The 22,548-nt window shown below is 41.1% G+C and overlaps 1 protein-coding gene across 4 annotated transcripts in view; it reads right to left on the bottom strand.

Annotated features, from left to right (window-relative positions):
- Positions 1-596: 596 nt before the first annotated feature.
- ptprub (protein tyrosine phosphatase receptor type Ub) overlaps positions 597-22,548 on the bottom strand; it is a 198,128-nt gene continuing 176,176 nt past the window's right edge. For all 4 annotated transcript variants that reach the window (XM_006795928.3, XM_006795929.3, XM_006795930.3 and 1 more), the window contains 9 exons: positions 22,158-22,274; positions 21,034-21,188; positions 19,202-19,337; positions 18,382-18,531; positions 15,218-15,532; positions 12,608-12,733; positions 10,021-10,178; positions 3,256-3,391; positions 597-3,150 (listed from right to left, as the gene is read on the bottom strand). In XM_006795928.3, coding sequence (XP_006795991.1) covers positions 3,088-3,150; positions 3,256-3,391; positions 10,021-10,178; positions 12,608-12,733; positions 15,218-15,532; positions 18,382-18,531; positions 19,202-19,337; positions 21,034-21,188; positions 22,158-22,274 — 1,356 coding nt within the window. In that variant the 3' untranslated portion in view covers positions 597-3,087. The remainder of the gene's footprint in view (positions 3,151-3,255; positions 3,392-10,020; positions 10,179-12,607; positions 12,734-15,217; positions 15,533-18,381; positions 18,532-19,201; positions 19,338-21,033; positions 21,189-22,157; positions 22,275-22,548) is intronic.

Genomic DNA, 22,548 nt, shown 5'->3' with positions numbered 1-22,548 from the left:
GACGCACTCCTTTAAAGTTTGTTTTTGCAGCTTAATCAATCTATGAGAAAATAAAGGCAAGTCTGCACAGCCTACATTGTCCTCATCCGAACAGTAGGGGGTCTTGTACTCTAATTAATCTGACTAGTCTCTCTGCTGAAGACTGGATCAGTTTGCAGGACTGCTGCATTATTCAACGTAGCCAAGGGGTAAGAGAGGAAGTCTGTGGTCTGGAGTCACCTTACTCTGAGCTAAGCAGCAAAGCAAGAGATGAAGAAAACGATGAGGAAAAGACATTGAAAGTAATGGAAAATGAGCAGGGTGCGGTGGAGGGGAATGATTAAAAGAGATAAGGAAAAGAAACGGGGTGAGGGATCAGAAAGGCGGGTCAGATCAAATGGTCAATGCGGTTTAAGGTGACGGGAAAATGTTAAAAGATCACATCCGCATGAGAAACTGCAGGTGGGTCAGAGGGGATATAGACAGAAAGTCCATCTTTAGCCATCGGGTCTGCGCTTCTGCTGACATTCTGATCATGAAACCACGTTGTGTGTTGGGGTTTTTCAGCCGTGTATGCATTTCGTACAGAACATCCAATGAAAGGCTGCGACAACGTCTTTTTTTCCCCCCATTGTTCATTTATTGTTAATCGTTGGTATCGCTCAAAAGAAAGATCTTTCTACCCCGATATACATCTCTCTTCTTATTTTCTTTCATTAAATACACACCATGTCCCCACAAATACAATGATCAAAAACACAGTAGTCATGTACTGTTGGTTCATACAGAAAACAACACGTGAAATCAAACGTCCTGTGTTGGCAGTTGTCACTCAGAAATAGTCATAATAAAAAGCTTTGGAATGGTAAAAGTATAATGCACTCACAGTCGTGGCTAAAGGTTGAAATAAATCATATGGATCGGGTTATTCTGAAATCACTGAAATGAAATGCAAAGCGTAACGAGCGCCCGAACATGCCACATGAGCAGTTTCGCTCGCAGCGCCGGGATGAACGCTCGTCGTTAAAAGTTCTGACAAAAACTCACAAAATGGTCATTTACAGCAACATTCAGCTTTATGGTTAAGTTGTGGTTACTTACTATACGTCTTTACTCTGGGCAAACATATAATATATTATTCACATAACATAATATACATCTGTATATACATATTCCTTCCACCCTTAACAAAAAAAGTGTCCAGGCACTTCCTTCAGCAATCTTTTGCCAGATCACTGACTACAATGTAGCTACCTCATTCTTCCTCCTCATCACAAACAAGCTGCTCTATTTGAGAATCTGCGGGAGTCCGGTGATGTTTGTATACTGTTAGATCGCTCACATATTCTGGTTATCCCACCTGAACCAGAGTGTGAGCTGCAAACTAGCAGCAGGGTTGCCTTTCTCAGCTTCTGCAGGCTTCAAGCTGTCTCTCCTTGTTCATTAGGATATGTCCTGGAGTGATACCTTTACCACCCTCCCTGAAAACCTCTACTTAAAGGAGTCTCGGGAGATGTGTTTGCGCATAACATATTTTAAAAGGCCTATATTTTAAAATATCCCTAATGGAGCTTATTAGAGATATTTTTGTGGCTATAACGCAAAAGTGATTTAAAAAGAAAAAACAAACAAACAAAATCTCTTCCTCTGTGTAATGGGGTCTTTGCAAGAGCATGTTTCAAAGTTGTCTCTGATCATTATGTGTATCACAAATCCCAACCTGACTGCTTCTTACATTGATTCAGGCATGAAGAGTTCCAGTGCTCTCCAGGCCAACAGCTGAAAAAGAGTGGATTTTGTTTATCCATCAACTCTGCGGTAAGTCAGCCGCAGGGTATGTGGCCAACAGCTTCTTACTTTTACTACTTTTTTAAAATCACATTTCTGCATTCAAAAAAATATATTCGGCAATGAGCGGTGACCCAAAATAGCATTCCCACCATCTACTCCATCTTAGTGCCCCCTACCCCCTGTTTTCCTTTTGCTTTTCTTAGACTTTTTTTAATTTTTACAGCACAACCAAACGCCTCGGACAATGAATGAGTAGAAGAGGTGCAGACTGAGACCTGTGTGACCGCACCGGTTCAGACACTTCACCACAGCATTAATGGCGTATCATTTATCACACCAACACTGTGGCATCTCGATGCGTTTCGAACAGCTTTCGCCATCCTCTCCTTTTGTTGTCTCCGGTGAGTATAAAGTACAAACAATCACTTCGGAGCGAGAACATTAGCTGATGCAGTACATAGCGTTTGTTTGTAGGCATATATCAAGATGAAGCAGTAGAACAAAGCAAAGGATTCAAGTCAGTCAGTGGGATTGGCACCGTGACAGTAACGAGACAGGAATCTCCCTCGATGGCACCAGGCTCAGTGCCAGTAACGCCCACCTGTAGCACACATGGTAATCCAGCACAAACATTATGGGAAAATACAACACATTGCACTACTGTACAGTTTCTGCATCAATACTGTTGAATACTGGGCTGGTCTGCTTTACAATGTAGGTCTCTTAAAATCTCTTGTTGTTGTTTTCTACCCCACGTGAAAAACTTTATCGATTTATTTGGTGGTTTCAATAAATCTGTCCTATCATTAGAGAATAAGGCAGTTTATGGTATGGTAGATAAGTCATGCCACGAGCACAGTGGACCGTTATTTTATGTAGCTCTTCCACGTTTAAATGATGCTGCTGTAACTCCAGAATTAGATCCAGCCTCTTCAGTTTGTACGAATGAAATGATGAAACACAGCCAAGGTGACCCTTGCTTTGAAGAGACAGGTCCACATTGCAGCTCCAAATATTGTTTTGCTGCTACAGAAACCCTTAGCACATACAAGATGTAGTCCAAGAGGCAAATAGGACCGAGAAAAGCACAAAAAAAATATCAAAAGAGATAAACATCACCAACAAGGAGGAAATCACAGCTGTACATTAAAGGTTAAAAGTCAGAACCTTGACCATGTTTTTTTTCTTTGCTCTCCTTCCTCTGCAGTCCTTTCAAAGCCAACTTCACAGGTCCAAACATTAAAGTAGAGGGGGCGTCACCGGGTGACCTTTGTCTCCAGCGCGTGGGAATTTGCTGCTGTCGTAAACGTTTAGTTGCTATCTGCCTTCAAAGCAGTCCAAGTACTCCAGGACAAGGTCATAGCAAAATCGATACTGGTCCTAAAGAAACAAAAAGGAAAAACACAAAACTAGAGTCAAAAATCTCAAATGTATTGAATTTTGGGTTTTTTCAGTGAATTTACAGACTAGACTAAACTTCCATACCAGAGACTCGACCATGTTGGGTTTGCAGTTGCGTAGAGTTTTGACAGCATAGAATACGTCTACCATGTTCTGATACTGGATCATCTCGATGAGGATGTTGCAGGCACAGAAGGTCCCACTACGGCCACCACCATTGCTGTGGAAGAGAATACATTGTCTAATAACTATTACACAGTACAGGCATAAATCAATGCTGCTACTGTACCTATCCACATGTGTATATGGACAATATTCAATGCTCTCTGCCAGATCTGTTCAATCGCTTCATGATTAGCTACAGAAGTTACACAATGCAAACACTGCAGATATTAAGGTAATGAGAGATGATGAACACATGAATCCTTTGCCGTTCATTCCTCCTTTTGAAAGGCAAAGCCATGAATGTACACAAGCAGCATAGCAGCCCTCTCTGGCTGCGCTGATGAAAGCTGTGCTTGTGGATATGGTTAATGTTCAGATGTTACATTTATGGTTCAGTCGATAGTGCTGTGGATAGATGCTGCTGTAACTCCTCTTTACTGCTCTAATGGACATTACCCAGAAAGCTCTGCTACAGTTTATGTCAGAGATAACAGTAGCAATTTTAGAGACTTCAGTGCAATAGCACAAACAATCATAAAGAGTCAAAGCCGGACAAAAAAAAACAAAAACAAGAAGCATCTGACAAAAAGCATAACCAGGCTAATCTACAGCAGTGTTTCCTTTCTTCCATTTATCTATTCATCTTCTACAGCTTATCCAGGGTCGGGTCACAGCCAAGTCCAGACCTCCTTCTCCAACTTCGCCAACTCCTCCAGCTTATCCAGTCAAAGTAAAGGTACACACTGACAAGCTGAAGATGCAAACTCGCCGCATGTTCCGGGCCTATCCAGAAAACCTAGCCAAGGAAACATCCTGACCAGATGCCTGAGCCACCTCGTTTGGATCAGCTCTACTCTGAGTTCCTCTTCTGAGCACAGCCACCGTTTGAAGAAAGGGTTTGTTTCTGCAGTGTCATTCTTTCTGTCATCACTCAGAACTTTGTGATAAGAGGTGAACATAGGAATGTAGAATAACCAGTAAATTGATAGCGATGTTTTTACAGACGTGTTAGCATCACTGCAGATGCTGCACCAGTCTGCCGGTTCACTCTTTCACTCCCCTCCCCTAAACAAAAGCAGCTTGTCCCTCAGACTAGAAGGTACTAATGCTCATTCTGACCACTGCACAACTGTGAGCTGCTCTAGTGCAAGCAGGAAGTCACCACCTGGTGATGGCAAAGGAACCACATCATCTGCAAAAAGCAGCGATAAGACTCTGAGAGTGGCATCCTTCTAGCACTTGGCTCCACCTAGAAATTCTGTCCGTAAAGATCACAAACAGAATCAGCCTTGCCCACCATCCACCAGGGAAAAGTCTGACTTATTGCCGGCAACAATAACCAGTTTCTTACTGTAGTTGACATGGACCGAAAGGCATGTAACAATGTGACAGTAAGCTGTCAAATGCCTTCTCCAAGTCCACAAACCACATGTACACTGGCGGCTCAAACATCCAAACATACTGAAATATTCTTAAGAGGATAAAGAGCTGGTCCAGCGTTCCACAGCCAGGATGAAAACCACATTATTCCTCCTTAATCCGAGGTTTGACCAACACAGTTATCATAGTTTTGTATTTTTTAGTTTGTTTTTATTTTTATTTCATTTTCAGTTTAGGTACAGTTAGTTTTTAGAGATGATTCTCTTATTTCAGTTTAGTTTTTCAGTTTTTATTAGTTTCAGTCTTTTAAATTATTATTGCATAATTTTTTTCTTGTCGCCATCCAAAGTCTCAATAAGCACATCTATCTATAACTCATCAGGCAAAACTAACAAATATTCCAACTAATCATATAACCTCCATTTTATTTAACTTTTTTTTTTCATTTCAAGTCTAGTTTTTATTTTACTGAAATATTTTTTCACATCTGGTTTCAGTTTTTAGTTTAGTTTTAGTTACCTATTATAACGTTGGACCAACTGGCATATTTATTCTCAATCTAGCGTTTCCCAGGGTGTGAATAAATATGGAGAGATGAGAACATCACTCTCGAAGTAAAACTCACGGCTTTTGCATGCAGCACACATCTCAGTTTTCCTCTACTTGGATGCTCACAGCTGACCTATAAAGGAAGTTCAGTGCAATGCTTATAAAAATGCACGGCATCAATGACTCTGTCGAGGCAGTACAAAAGATTATAATATAAAACACAGTGTTGATAATATCCAAAGATGGTTTGGGGTTGCCTCTGGCACAAAACAAGTGCAGGCTAAAAACTGTCTGAGATGGTAAGAGCTGGCCACTCATGTGCCTGCTGTGCTGCCCTGTTACTAATGTCGTGATAATGAAAGCAAAGATCCTTCAGTACATACATGAACGCCCACACAATCGCAGTGTCAGGTCATGCAATCATTTAATGATCCCAGCAGCTGTCTCAATTAATACTAGCTGCTGATGGTAAGACGACTGGTTGATTTAGTTCATCAAGATATTATTTCTTTCTCCAAAAGGTACAGATTGTTCCTGAGCACAGGTAAAGGTGCCTGTGGTCAAAGCAGCCACAGTCTATTTATAATACACACTATATCATACAATATATGGTCCAGAGGGAATGGAAAAACTTAATTAAAGTTAATGCAAGCTGACGAGTGTGAGGGGAAAATAACAAATGGGCAGACAAACTGTCAACACAGAAATTTCTACCATGACCCTTCTGGGGCTGTGTAACATTACCATTGCATAATCCTGATATTTAGTAGCTGTTAGCAGTTTCGTGTAATATTTTATTTGAATTAATAAAAAAGCTAAAGTTTGTTTTTCTTGTGTCAAAGAAAAGAAACGTAATACTAAATAAGAAGGTGTATAACCGTATAACAGACTGGGTTGGAATCAGTAGTGAGCAGAGAATAGGTGGTTTGTGGGAAGAATGCAAGTCAGAGTTGCTTTGGGTCATGGTGCAGTATTTTCTTTCTAAACTACCGGTTTATGTTAGGAGTACGAGGCCCAAGTGAACGTAAAATTGACATGAAATGAGAGCATTATCAAAGAAAAAAAAGAGGCTTCGTGGCTGTTTTCGCTCATGGGACACTACTGCATAATTTAACAAAGTGTATGCCATGAAATAAACATTTCTTGAAATGGAAAATAAAAAATTGGCAAGTGATTGACAAAAAAAGTTCAAGCCTTCTTCATTAATGCATCCAATTAGTTTGATCCTTTGATATTATTTGCAATCTATAATATATACTTAGTCATGCTATTAGTGCAGCACTGTGTGCAGTCAAACTGACCACATTAGCTCAGACTGAAATACAGCACCAATAAATGGTTGGATATTTGTACATAAACATTTATGATTCCCAAAAGGTATCTGATTGCTGTTGGTGGTCTACTTTTTTCCTTGCACCACTACGAGAGCAACATTTGTGATTCTGAGTGAAATGTTTCAACAGCTACCAAATGGATTGTCATTAAAGCAAGTGCCAACATTCAGGGTGCTTTTTTTTTCTTATCTGAAACCCTCAATAGGACAGTTTTAGTATATATAACATTTTCTAAGACTTTATATTTGGATGGTGATCACCCTCAAGTGCCCTGAGGCGACAGTTGTTGTGATTTGATGTTATATAAATAAAATTAAAATTGAACTGATCACGGCTGATGTTACTGGCTAAACATCAGGATCATAGGAAGAATAAAACATAGATGCTGTTTCCTAGTCAAATGCAGAAGTGCCTGAAAGGTTTTATTCCATCCAAAAGAAACCAGAGGGCGATAGCTGTGGCTGCAAAATCACTCCCAGTCTCTTAGAAGTTGAGGCAAAAACAGCTTTCTGACTCAGCCTCTTTACACACCTTACTGCTGATTTTATGGTCCCTCATTTCGGGTCACACACAAAAAACCCTCACTGGCTAACAAGCTTCCGCCACAAGTCTTCAGCCCCACTGAGTGTGCATTTTAACATTTTGCAACCAAGAAGGTAATGGTGGAAAAATCCATCTCAAGACTTCAAAATGGGACTTTAGAAACTATGGTGATGTCATTGTAGCTACATCCATTTTTCATACTGTCTGTGATCAGCATGTTAGCATTATCACGGTGAACGTGCTAGCATGCTTAGACTGTTAGCACCGCTTTAGACTAATACCTTTATTATGAGTTTAATTAACATATGGTGGGGAGTGGGTACATATGCAGTACTGTACAGAAGATCCATCCCCCATTTCTTTGTATTATGCTACAGGAGAAGTGATTTCTTGAAAGATGCAAACATAGATTGAAATACAGTGCATGAGGCAAAAACAGAGTTTTTACAGGCAGCTTGAAAGTCAGTATTTGCTACGACCTCCTTTAGTCTTTAACACAGCCTGAACTTTCTTGGGTAGCTTTCTTGTAATTTCTGTAAGTAGTCAAGAATAGTTCTCCAGGCTTTTTGAAGAATATTCAAAGCTCTTCTTTGTGTTGATGTCGGCTGCCTTTTGTTCTGTTCGCCATCAAGATGATCCCACACTGCTTCAATAATAAAATCCAGGCTGGAAAATTAAGCTAGCAACAAAGTGCTAAAACATACAATTTAAATCTGGCATATTGACTCTTGGCTGAGTTGTCACACATAACAGTCAGAAAAAAATCTATTTATCTTATGAGACCTCTTTAACAGATAACAAGATAAAAATCTGGATCCTTGGAAGCAAAATACAAGGAAATGATAGGAGGCTCAAGACAGTACACAGTACGGCATATATATATTATCTATATGTACTCGTCTCATTTTTCCAGTATGAAATACATGTTTAACTGAATTCTGGAAAACAATAGTAGAGTGTAAGCAGAAAACAATCAGTTATCTGATGACCCTGTATCTGAATTCCTATCTATCTCATAAAAACAGCATTTGTTTAAATTGAAACACGATATGAATATAAAATATTTATACAACATAAGAACAGCTATATGAGAAACACTGTAAGTAGTTTGAAATTGAGAAATAACACAATAGTGTGGCATTTTTGCCTTGTATACTCTCCCGGTCATCATTAATGTAAAACGCTATCAATAAGCTGATGAAGGACACTTCCTCTCTCCTGAGACAAACGCAGCCAGGTGGGCCTGGGAGATTCTGCAGTGTATAGAAGCAATATTAAGGCAATCAATCGTCGTCAGTGCTCTGGCAGTGCTGGATTTAGTGTAGTGAGAACCATCGCATTCTGTATTAAGCTATAATTGATTTGATCTCCATAATCTCTTTCCTGGTTGTCGTGGGTAACACTGTGTGACAGCACTGAGTGATGTGCTTCTGGATGGGGGCGGTGGGGATGAGCGTGTGATGGGTTGGCAATGAGCTGGACGGCCCATTCATATTCATCAGCAGGGTGTGCTCTCCGGGGCTTTAGGACAACACAGACGCATATAACACCACTGACTTCACAGCACAGCACGGCGCGATTTGATTTTCTACAATATAAATACTGCCATGATAAATCACGCTGCATCTCATTGTGCCAAATCGCACATAACGACACGAAAACAAGGCAAGAATCGGTCGCCAATTTTACATTTCCTATGTTTTTTGCGACATCTCCCACCAAGAAAACGGTGTCGGCTTCAAATGCACAGTCTTCAACAGCAGCAAGAGCTTTTCAGAAATAGAATGGGCACATTACTGTAGGGGTGGGTTTTTATAATCGATTTATCGATTAAAATCGATTCTGGCTTGGATAACGTAAAATCGATTCATTAAAATCCTGAATCGATTTTTTAATATCAATTTATTTTGCCCGAAATGCCAGAATCTCTGGTGAAATCTCACAAAATTTCAACAACCACCAAACAGCTAAGACAGTAAATGAGAGCAGGAACACGGATTCTGCACAAAGACATAAACACACAGCGCAACCCGCGGATCAGAATCAGTGAGATGTCGCCTTTCTCACGGTCGGGGCTGAAAGCCGACAGCTCGCTGATTCTGATCCGCGGGTCCGCGCTTTGTGTTCACGCCCTTTATGCGCTGATTCTAAAGCTGTTAGTTTGATGTCTCTCCAAACAATATTGACCGAACCAGCAGCAAAAGAAGATCCAAACTACACTTCACATAAACATCGTCGTGAATTCACTCTGACTTTTACTGTTTTGCTTCGACCACGATGCACAGCTCTCTCTCTCTCTCTCTGTACTGTTTTCTGCATTATTCGCTTGCTTGTTACGCACAAGTCTACTGTTGTTTACAGCGCAGTCGGCCGACGTTTTTTTTTTCCGTTTTATATACTTCCGAAAGGAAAACCTAATTTCTGCCGTTCAATACTGAACAAATTTAAACTTTTTAAAATTATGCAAAATGCAAAACGCTTAGCCGTGTCTCTAATAAAACCGCTGTAACTTCAGAGGTAATGTTCATGTGTTGATTAATGGTTTTCTTTTGTTTTTGATGTACTGCAGAATATTTTTATAAGGCCAGGAAAATCACCTTCATGTTTTTCTGTGTTTTATCCTTAGCTACTTTGACACAAAGGCATCTGCTGTAAATGTACTGATCTGAATTATAATAAATTATAATATTTCTGACTGTCAAAATTTCCCAGATTCAAATCGAATCGAATCGAATTAAATCGAATCGTGGATCGAATCGATTCGGGACCTTGTGAATCGGAATTGAATCAATTCTAGAAATCAGTGACGATACCCAGCCCTACATTACTGCGTTCTGTGTCAATCTGCGTGACGCGTGCTGCTAAAACAATTACTCACAGGCAGTGCACAACTGTGCGTCCTTCTCCACACTCCCTTTGCCACTTGTGCACTTGAGCCAGCAGGTTGAGGAAAGCCTTCTTGGAGTCTGGAACGTCGCGATATGCCGACCAGCGCAGAAACTGGAACTGACACATCACCAGCTGGCCCTCTTGGAGCTTCACATACAAGAGAAAGCACACAACACACATATCTGACACCATTGTTCTCTTCTGCTGAATATATGTGTGCATGTTGCAATTGAATTGTTCTGGGTGTTTCTGTACATCTTGTGTGGTAGCCAGTTAGAAGCCACTTTTGAGTGCTCCCCAGGCTGTGTGTTGGCATTCGGCGCTGTGCTCACTCAGCAGCCTGACTTTGAGATATATGGGTCTGTGGGAGTAAGAGGGGCCCGCGCTGTGTCTGAAAGAGGTCCCTGTGTGTTCATAACCTTGTCCTGTAGCATCTCACCCAATACTTAAGGACCAGCGGAGAACTGTAAGTCATGCAAATTGGGCCGGCAAAGACACCGACGATGCATGGAGGAATTGCCTCAGTGGAAGCGGGATTTACACAGTGTGCTCTTTTTTTGTACAAACCACATATCCGTACATATGCTTACAATGCACTTCCTTTGACTTTTACTCACTACCCTTGTATATCATTGTCAGGCAAAGGAAATATTCTCACTAATGCACAGAGAGGGGCTGAGTGAGGGAGAGGTGTGCGTTATTTTTGTGTGATTGTATTCCTTCCATGCTGTGTTAAGTCGCCCTCTCCCTGACTGTGATGTGCGCTGAGTAGAAAAGAGGTGCCATAGGTAGAGAGGGGAATGACGAGGGCAGTCGACACAGGAGGTGAGGATGCCAATCAAGACAGGAAGTTCTGGGCACCGCTTGTCGTGCTGCTTTTAATGGCATCGGGGAAACGCCTTGCATACAGATTTCTTTAGTAATTGGTTGATTTTGCTGAGCAGAATGCAAGCATGTGCTTATGTAAATTCCTGAGCACAAAACACGCATAACTACATATAAACAAACCAAACAGCCAACACAGTGAAGTGAAAATGTTTTAGTCCTACAGATAAAACACATTTGGGAATTCTCTTCAGCTTAGGAAAGACCACACTAACATTCCACTTTGCTTCCTCGACTATGACAGAACCAGTGGCTTCTTATTTTTTTTGTTTTTAGCCTATTTTCAGAGCTCTACCTAACGCTGCACTGTTTAAAAGGTGTGACGAGGTTTATGAGCAATTCAAAAGAAAATCTTCTTTGCTGCCGGAAAGAGTAGACGGCAACTGAAAATATGGCAGGCATCACAATGATGAAAGGTTCCTTTTTAGTATGCCAACGCACGCATCAGAGAGGGAAGACACCTATCTAGGTAATAACAAGAAGAAATTGAAAAAGCGAAAGACTGACCTTTATGGCATGCATGTCAATGGCTTCCTCTTGCATGTTTTTTTCACGAAAAAGAAAATTCTTATAATAAAAATCATTCTCATGGGAATGTTTGATGGAAGCACTGGGGGCTCTGGTTCAATTTTCTGGACTGCTGAATATCAAAAGAATGTCCTTTGTAGTACGTATAATAAAGTCTATGAATAAAACTTCTACTCATCTGCCATTGTGCTCGATACAAATTTCCAGGCTCTCGTATAGAGTGTGTTTTCTTAAGGGGACTTATTTGACAAACTCTTCTGTCCCATGAGGTGTAAACTAGTGAAGTGCTGCCGTGTTTGCATTAGTAACGCAAAAGCGCACACTATATGGAAATATAGTCTCATGTGAAACCCCGAGTTTCAGTTTGCATCCATAAAGGATATTGTAGAAAATGTTAGATGTATAAGATTTATCTAAACCACCTGTAGTCAAAGGAGCTTGCAAAGAAAAGCGTCTGGACTTCTTTAAGTTACTTGAAGACGTTTCACCTCTCATCCGAGAAGCTTCTTCAGTTCTAAGGTCAAATGGTGGAGAGTCCCAGATATAACCCTAGTGGGAGTGTCCCCCCACAGAGGGACAAAAGGACCCCCTGATGATCCTCTAATCGCCTGAGCCAAGGTGTGGAACTGGGTGTTTCCAGAGCCAGAGTTTCGGGTGAGTTCATTGTGAAACCTGGCCCCACCTTATCATGCGAATTCCTGAGGTCAGATGGCCCAGGATGAGAGTGGGCGTTAAGGCGTCTGGGGAGGGAACTCAAAACTGGATTATAGATGGCAGACAGTTGGTGTCGTAAACCACCGCCTCTGTTCAAAGATGGTCGCTCACAGTGGACATAGATGGCTTCTTTCACTCCTCTTTCAAACCTCTCCACCATTTGACCTTAGAACGGAAGAAGCTTCTCGGATGAGAGGTGAAACGTCTTCAAGTAACTTAAAGAAGTCCAGACGCTTTTCTTTGACTACGATGACCTGGATGACTGAGAACCTTCACAGACATAAACCACCTGTAATACTTCTCTAGATTTTCAGGTGCACGTTAGAGGTGACGGCTCTGAATGTACTGCAGGTAAAACCTCCCGCTAAAGCAGTTTAACTTATTTGTGAAATATCATCGAGCTCAATAAAATGTCCTGCGCTGGCTGTTTTGGGATGACAGTGACTCACCCTTGTGACGTTCTTGACTCGAAATAGACGAGTTATGACGTCCTCGTCCGCTGACATAGACAGGAACTCCACTTCCATTGGCCCGTACTGCTGTAAACCAGGCTCCGGCCAGTACTGGACACATGGCTGCACAAACAACATGGGCAGAGACGAGTTCATTAGTGATTGAGCTTAAAGGAAAATGCATTTTTATGCAGCTGTGGCCATAATACTTGTTCTTAGAGCTCTGGATTATAAATTGCTGCTGGTGTTTATTAAAATAAAAGCAGCAGTTGGGTTAGTGTGTGTTTTCGTGGAATTTAAAAAGCCACACTAGTGTTAGTTAGAGAAGTTAGAGAAGCATTGCGAAGGGAGAGACCTAATGTGCTTTGAGAGATTTCAACAAGAGGGAGACAGAGCACCGCAGCCCCGCAAATGAACTCTATAACAGAGTTTATAACAAGATCTTGCAGTGGATATCTTAAAGTGGCTATAACTCAATTTTCAGACAAGACCCCACGGGCCGAAAGAAACCAGATGAAAACTTTTTAAAGGGGAGTGGATGAAAAGTGGGATTGAATAGGATCATTGCATTTGTTTTATTTTGTCCAGATTAGATAAGGTGCTGCAAAGAACAGCCAGAAAAAACAGCACAGCACCTATTTTCCACTTAACACGTGTAAACCGACAGTAAAGATGAAATATTCAGAACATTTATTAACATCTTGGCAATGCTCGTCATGGCTTTGGAGGTTATACTGATAGTTTAACGCTTGAGGACAGTTTTTACAAACTGCATTTGGTAGCTTTCACATTTAGTCATAAAAATAATAAGTATCTCTGTCTTAGCATATATATTTATAAATCCAGTATTGTTTGGGCTCTACTTTCTTCCTTCTTCAAATTTTTCCATCTTAGACCAAACTCATTTAGATTAAGCGCCTGTTTTTCAAGGATCTGGTGCACTGTAATACATATTTCACAGAGTTAATACTTAAAGACGGACTGAAAACCTTGTATATCTAATGCCTAAAGGACACAAAGGAGAATGCGTGAGCTATTATCTTCAGTGCCTTTGGCTTTTACAGGTGAACTCTGCAACTCACTCTTTATTCATGCCCATATTCATTATGCAAGACTGTAAATACAAGGTACTATGAGACTATACACAAGTACTTTAAATTGTCCTTCTAGCAGTTTTAATAATAAATTGATGAAGGCCAGCGTTACTTTGTGTTGCAGACTTATGTATTTAAATTGTTTTTGACTCTTGTAGGCTGCATCTTTATTTTAGGACCGTTCTCACTTGTTTTGAATGCTTTTCCTTGGGCTACATTGCTGGACTGCAAAGATTTCTTCTTCCTTTATTGCCAAACTGATGAGACCCAGTTGTACCTGTCCCACAAGCTTAATTATTCAGCAACATCGTTCTCTCTGCACAACTATTTATGTGCCATTAAGGACTGGAAGCTTGCCAATCTCCTTAAGCTTAATTCCAACAAAATGCAGTCAGGTTGTGCCAGCTTTTGGCTCTTTCACAGACTGTGCGTTTCCTTCTGCTACAACTCGAGGAGTTACATTTGATCAGCTTCTCAGTCTGGTTTCCTATATTACTACCACAAGCTCATTAAATCCTGTTTCTTCTAGCAGACAAATGGCTTGAAGAGTGAAATCTTACTTTTCTTTAGGGACACAAAAGCAAACTACACGCTTCATGTTTGCTCGATGCTTATAATGATTTCTTATGTGTAATCAGAAGAAACTATGTGAAAGATATGATTATGCATGACCACATGGAAAAGACAGGTCTGCTGGGGTAGAGAAATCCATAATAACTTTTCAGCATATTATTGTTGTTGTTGTTAATTAGCCTTCCGCGCTACCCGTGGGATCTGTTTTAAGACTTTAGAAGATGGCAATAACGTGTGGCAGTCACAGATCTTATCTTTTCAAATTCCATGACAGTTTATTTCTTCTTTTTTTTTTCGCCTAATGTCATCCCAAGCCCTTATTCACCTGCTCCAACCAAATGAAATAGCTAGTGTTCAGGATTTAGCCTAGCAAAGACTTTAAAAGGTTAAAAAGGCTAAAAAGGACAAGTTAATGACCACTAATCTCATGTTATGTTTCCACTAATTATTTTTAATATTGTTGGTTTAAAAATAATTTAAACCAAATTATTTTAAAAAAAAATTTATATGCTCATGAAAAAATGTGAGCTAGTTAAAAAAAAATCTAAGATGTGGCTGGAGGGTAATGCAAGCCTATTCTTCAGAGATGTATCTTGAGAAGGGAAGGAAAAACTGGGGCGAGCGTTATCTAGTCATGCCTTGAGATCAATGTGGTCAGGGATCAAAGCCCAACAAAATGGCATGAAAGAACTAATCCCGAGCACAGTAAGATACAGAAACTGTACAGGCGGCGGATGTCAGGGAAAGTCTCGAATAAACTTCATACAACCCCAAGACTGAGAGTAAAACTTGCACGGCAAACAGTGGCTCCTCTGTGTGTGTGCGTGCTCGCGGGCGTGTGTGTGTGTGTGTCAGATCTCAAACGTTTTAAGACATCTCTCTCTTTTTTCAGTGTCAACAAATCAATGGCAATAAAAAGTACCTAACACTTTGACCTTACCCAGGCAGAGTTTGACTGATTTAGCTGGTTGAGCATGACCACTGCCGTGCAGCCGTAGTCAAAAACCAGTCGCCAAAAATCGGCCGTGGTGCCCGGCAGAGGGTGAGGGGTCACAATGAAAGCGGCCTGCCGGTGGAAGCTGTCAGCGAGAGCAGCGTTGATGTAATTGTTACTCTCCCCTTCTGTCGTGACCAGGAACGCAAGGGCGCGATCGGGCGGGAGGACATCCATGCTGCGGTTCTTCTCTCGGTTTCTGGGTAAGAGAGCAATGCTGCACTCCTCCACATCCACGTGGGGAGTCACAGAGTTCAGCGTCTGTAAATGGAAATGTGTAAGAGGCCAGGTGAGAGGAAGGTGAGGATAAAGTGAAATTTGAGAAACCATTTAAAAGTGGAATATGTGAGGGGTGATGAGGCACCGCAGAGGAGTCTGAGATCTTAGGAAAGAGAAGGAGGTAGAGGAAGTGAACGAGACAGGAGGAGGGAGGACTGGAAAAAAGAGAATACAAAAAGACCAATGATGGTAATTGGTTTAGTCTTTTATACACTGAGGAATAAAGCATAAGATTGGCAAACTGCGTAACAAAGCTGAGTGCAATAAAACAAATAAAAAAGAAATGTTGCATACTAATTTTCCATAATGAATTGAATCATAATTACATTAAACAACTTGAAAAAAAATATTTGAATAATTAATGTATAGCATCAATAATAGATCTGTGACTTGCTGATCTCAGTGCTACCAATTGGCTGTTAGCCACAGGATGACAGAGTAAAAGGCAAACACAGCTCTTTGGTTGGTAGGGAGGCTTTTAGCATCAATGCCTGACAGAGAAGTTTACAGGATCAAAGCGGGGAGTGAAACACTTTCCTATATGAAAAGGTAACAGTTTGTTGCACCACCAACATTACTGCTCCCTACACACATCCATCATAATTTATACAATATGCATATTTTATGAGGATTAAATGGCTCAAAATCATAAAGAGAAGCGCAAGTCTTTTTCGGAAGCACTTTGAAATGCTAAGTCACCGTGTGTGCTGGTTGAACAGTGAGCGGCAGAGGAAGGTGAATGAAGCAGGTAAAGTGTTTTGGAACACAGCTGGCTCTCCTGTCTCCTAATCAAAACCTAATAAAATCTTCTGAGAGCACATTCCTTTAAACCACTCGAGGGGACATAAGTGGCAGTGGCAAAGAATAACAATGGAAACTAACATCATGTTTCATGTACGCACACATACATTATAGATGCAAACACGCCACACAGAGATATCTATTAGTCTGTTCCTTTATGCGCTCTTTGATGAACTGATGTGTGCGCTACGAAGAGCATCTTCGTCTCTGCATGCGTGTCTGTGTGTTTATTTGTTTTTCCCAAACAACCGTTCATCCTTTCTCCTTCATATCTGACAGGCGTGTTTGAAGTTGTTTGGATGAGCAGTTCACATATTTTGGTTAAAAGTCGACTGCATGTGAGATATTTATGGAACACCTGTGTGGTGTAGCTGCAATTACCGTGAATATATTCTCAACCTGTGGGAAACCACGCAGTGGAATCCAGGCACACTGAAAACACCTGCTAAAATAGTCATGTGAAAAAGAAAGTTTTCACGGGACAGTGCTGTCCGATGAAATGCTAACTACACCTTTCCTGTTTCTTTAAGAATTAAGAGGGTAAGTAGCAGCCGGGTGCTGCTAATCATCTGCACTTGGCTAATTGATCATCAACAACCGTGAGCACCTGTAAAAGCACATGTTTTGGCTCTTTGGTGCTCTGGAGGGTTTAAGTGTGTCCCCTCTTTCCGAGGAGCGGACATCCCAGGAAAATTCACCCTACGGTCAGACCGTGCAGTGCTCAGAGAAACTGTAAAAGATCCAAGAGCTGCTTCTCAGACTCTGCAGTCCTCAGCTAGCATGTTAAATGTTAAAGTTCATGACAGTACAATTAGAAAAAGACTGAACAAGTATGACTTGCTTGGAAATGACCTAAAGTTCCATCTGAACAAACCACAAGATTTCTGGAACAATGTCCTTTGGATAGACCAAAGTGCTGATGTTTGACTATAATGCACAGCACAACGGCACAAACACCTCATACTAACTGTCACAGATGGAGGTAGAGGTGATGATCTGGGCTTGTTCTGCAGCCACAGGAGCTGGGCGCCCTACGGTCACTGAGTTGACCGTGAGCTCCTCTTTGTACTAAAGTATTCTAGACTTAAATGTCAGGCAATTTATTTAACAGCCAAAGCTGGTTGAAACTGGATCATGCAACAGGACAATGATGTCAAACACAGCAGCAACTCTGTAACAGAATGGCCCAAAAAAAATCAGGGTGTTGCAATGATCCAAGGTCCAAACTTCCGGCTGATTGATGGTTTGATTGCTGTGGATAAATGAATGCCTGTAAACCTCAATGAAATAAAGTAATCTTATAATGACGAGTGGACTAACAAAGTCATACAGAAAACAATTCAGCTTCATGTTATTGTTGCTGAAGGTGCTTATTTCCACATAACTAAAGTGGCCCTTATTTAAAAACAGCTTTTGTGTTTCTGTCTGTGATCAAGTTTTGTCTCCTCTCTGATGCTCATTTCTGTTTATTATCTGAGTTCTCTCTATGTTGGTCCTTTCTCTCTTCACTTTCACTTCGCTCCCCCGAGAACATGGCTGGCTCTCCCTGAGCCTGCTGCAACTGGAAGGACTGTTTGATCGTTGCTGTGCTCTCTAGAATATTCTGGGGTCTTTACTTTGCAATAAAAATCGCCTTGAGATGACTGTTGTTGTGAACTGGCACTATATGTTAAAAAAAAAGAACAAAAGAATTGAACTGAATTGAATCAACTGCCTGCAGGCGTGGGTGTTTAGGGAACACTGGTTAGAGGGTCTGCAGGTAGCCTGAATGTGAGATGCTGAGAGAGCACTGGAGTTAAAGCACTGGCAGACAGCCTTAAACTCACAACCTGTGAGATACACAATACATTTATCTTACTTTCAGCTAAAGAAAAGTATGTGCATGTCCGGTGGCTGTGCTACTATCTGAATATCAGCCAAACAATATTAACTAAATTGAGCAAACCTACACTACATAACTACAAATGACTTCTAACTTGTACACAGTGGATCATTATGATGGCTCATCCTGACTTTGCAGCAACACTGACCTGAAACTCCTCTCGAAGCTGAGAGGAATTACTCTGAGAATCCACTCGCAGCATCTCTTTGTAAGTGACAGCAAACTCATTCACCAGGATGGCCGTCTCTCCGCACAGACACGCCTCTAGAATAGCATCATGGATGAAGATATACTGCTCCTGAAAAGACAGCAGGCGACATAATTTAGTTCATCGTTCTGGCTTTTGAATAACACATCAAAATATGTTATCTGAAGGTTGTAAGCAACCAGATGCTAAACACTACAAATGACGCAGGTTAAAACAGAAGCAGGTGAGAAACGTTAGTTGTAAATAAATAATCAAATAATAGTCAGAATGGGAGAAATCTTTCATAACCCGCCTTGTTCTGAATTAAACATGTGCTTTAATGTTAGTGGTGTATCAAGGCCGCTGGAGGATAAATAAATATTTATTTGTAAACAAACACATGCAGTGTGCATTTAATTAGTGCGCCCCTGCAAATAGCTACAAATGCAATAAACAGCCAAGTCAACGTTGGATTTACATAATAAGAGGTAAAAATGCAAATGATGTGCACATCAAAGAACAGCACGTGCCTACACAGCAAACTGACAAAGAGACAGTCTTTCTCTAAAACTTTAGCCGTGACCTTTACATACATCTAGAAGTGGGAGTATGGAAATGTACCCCCCTCACTTTTTGAATTCCCAAACAACAGAAGGAAAAAAAGGAATTTCTAAAAGCTTGGCTTTTCTGGGGGGTTTGAGAAGATTATATTAAGGATCGAGATGTCACCTGCTAAATATGTGACATGTGCAAGAAATTGTGATTTCACTGCTGTCCTCACCTCCGTTTGAATCATGTTGATACGTCGAGAGCAGAGGGTTTTGACGCAGTTGTAGATATCCACCACGCCCTCACACTCGGCCATGTCCAACATGACATCCAGCACAATGTAGCAGCCGGTGCGACCTGCCCCCGCACTGCAACGGAAAGACCATCTTTTATAAGGAATTGTGTCTTAAAACATTAAAGGTCTGTGCATAGGATATGAGGGACCCATTGGCACAACTGGAACATAATATAATCATTGTGTTATAAATAAGTAATCCATATTGTTTAAATGGCTAAGAATGTGACAGATCTGCCCAATCTTCTATATCTACAAAATGCAAGTACATGGGTCAAAGGTTTTCATACACTCGTGGGCATGAATGTCATTGTAATTTGGGGCTTTTAATGATTCCTTTGAGCTGTTCTGGACAGCATACATCTTTGGTGGCTTTAAAAAACAAGAAATGGCTGCTCAAGTTTGAATTTATTTAGGATTTTCTCTCACAGGGTCAAAGGTATACATATAGGCTGAAATATAGACATACTCCCCAAAATCTTTTAATTATTGGTGATTTAGATTTTAAGATGTCTCTAAACTTGCCTATTAACTTCTCAGTGATGATCAGGATGGAGTACAACTCACATTATCTCTTTGCAGTATAAAAAGGATTTGTTTGAAAGGAGTCACTGTACTGGCTGATCCTCAAAGCAATGAGAAAGTCTAAAGAACTCGGTGAAGATCTAAGAAGGTGAATTGTAGAGTTACACAATTTGGAAAGGTTTCTTAGAGCCATTTCTAAATGATGATATACAAGATCATCAGATCAAACAAAGTTATTCGGATGTGTCACTACTTTACCCGGGTTTAGAAGAAGAAAGTTGCCGCTCCAGAGGAGAGGAAGTTAGGATGTTCAGGAACAACTCAACCAATAAGACTCAAGCCTACATGAACCATGAACTGTAAACTGCTGGAAACTTCAGTCAATGTCCACATTGAAACAAACTTGAAGAACTGTCAAGTTGTCAAACAAGAATGAAGCCTCTGCTTCAAAACTGTCACCTTCAAGCTCAACTGAAATCTCTGGCTGCCCACATGAACAAGCCAAATGCCTTCTGGAGAAAGGTCTTATTGTCAGACGTTTATTGTCAGAACTATTAGTGGGGATGTAAATGGTAAATGGCCTGCATTTGTATAGTGCTTTTACTCAGTCCCTAAGGACCCCAAAGTGCTTTCAGTCATTCACCCATTCACACACTGGTGATGGCAAGCTACATTGTAGCCACAGCTGCCCTGGGGCGCACTGACAGAGGCGAGGCTGCCGGACACTGGCGCCACCGGGCCCTCTGACCACCACCAGTAGGCAAACATGGGGTTAGTATCTTGCCCAAGGATATTTGGCATGCAGCCAGGAGGCAGCCTGGGATCGAACCACAGACCTTCTGATTAGCGGCTGACCTGCTCTGCCACCTGAGCTACAGCCACCCCATATATGTATATATAAATATATTTGACCCTGTGAGCATTAGAGAAAATCCAAGATAAATTCAAACTTGCACACTCAATTCTTGATTTTTAAAACCATTAAATATGTTTGCTGTACAATTCTTCCAACCCCGAAGAAAAAAAAGTTCAAACAGTTGAAAGAAATCCTTAAAAGCGCAAAATTACCATCACATTCATGTTAGAGCGACACATAGATATCTTACAGTAGAGTGCAGCGGTTTAGTGAGAGAGACAGATTATACATATCTGTTATGCCAAAAAAAATGTATAACAGTTATAAATACAAAAGTTTATCAAAAGGTTATTAAAACATATAAAGCACTTGCAAGGCATTATGGTACCTGCAGTGAACCACGACAGGGCCAGCATCAGGTGGTGTAGAAGCTTTAACCCTTCGTATAAAAGCCAACAATCCAGTGGCGTGATAGGGCACCCCGTGTTCAGGCCAGGATGTGAAGTGGAACTGACGTACCTCATGCTTGGTCGAGTATCCTCTCTTTCATCAGAAACACAGTGCACGTTAGTAGTTCAGGGAAAGAACAAAAACCATTGGCATTCTAATGCTAGCAATAGCCTACAGGCCTTGATCTCGCAGAAGATATGCTACAAACTATTCGGAGACTTTTCCCCTCTGTGATAGATGTGACAATTCTTTTTGGTTCAGAGTGAGGACACCCAGGACATTATTTACGCGGGGTGTTAGGTCTTCTAGGACAGTTAGGCCTCTGGGCCCCACATGTTAGGAGCAGCTGCAATCTGACAGATGTGCAGAAAGGAATTACTAAGGCTCTAGGGAGCTCAAGGAGGGGTAGCAGCTTTCTCCTTTCTTCTGGGAGGCTGCTGCAGTCACGTCGCAATTTCTTCTTCCATACAGAGATGACAAAGTAAAGCAATGCAAAGCAAAGATTTGTTGAAGACAGAAATCCAAAAAAAGAAAGTAAAAGAGCTATGAAAAACAAGCTGTCACCAGCTCGCTAACTCATGCCGATTTGAATAAGCAGCAGTTTGTGCCCGTGGAGAACGACTGTGACAGTGTGATGATAATGCTGTGTTTGTGCCACTGTCACTCCAGCACTGCTCTGAGCCCTTCCAATGAGAGATCCCCCAGGAGATTGACAGGATGGAGGCCATCGGGGGCACGGCACTGTAACAGCTATGCTGGAAAGACAGCAGGGGCATCCACAAAGCTACTGGTGTTAATTCCTCTCAGTTTAACACATGGACCTCGTGTCCATCAGCAAACCCCATCTAGTATCTAATCCCTTCTATTAATGCTCTACTTCTAATCCAAATTCCTGCATCACCAGGTAACATGATTAAGTTGTGTTTACATTGGTGAATCACAGAAAGAGATGAAGCAAAAACAGAACAAGATAAAAGGAATGTGTTTACGAGTAATCATAGATGATGTTCTACCAGGAAAGAGCAATCACAAACTGAGAATATAAAGAAATGCAAAACTCACCCTCTCCACAGCAAAGGTGCGAACTGTGTATTCAGCGAGTGTCTCTGTCTTAAGAAGAGTGATTTTGATGTCACCATACATCTCGGTGTCCTCTGGCCAATATTTGCAGCATTTCACCTGTTTCAAAAACACGAAGGCGAAGTTTGTAAACTACTGCAAAACTGTAGAAAACGTGAGAGTAGTCAGTCTGCAGACAGAGAATAGTCAAGACACGATCTATTTTTTAAGTTTTCCTTTTATATACTATCAGCATGTTAACAAATGGCTCACTGTGTTGCGTGAAATCACTACCCACACTTTTATTGAGTGGATTAAGCGGGTTGGTTTATGGTTTTGTGCACAAGCCATGCATTTATAGACTCCATCATGAACCGACGGCTCTCTGCTGAAT

The sequence above is a fragment of the Neolamprologus brichardi genome, chromosome 11, assembly GCF_056152115.1.
Source record: "Neolamprologus brichardi isolate AB-2024 chromosome 11, ASM5615211v1, whole genome shotgun sequence".
Lineage (NCBI taxonomy): Eukaryota > Metazoa > Chordata > Actinopteri > Cichliformes > Cichlidae > Neolamprologus > Neolamprologus brichardi.
This window is presented reverse-complemented; position numbering and strand designations above follow the sequence as displayed.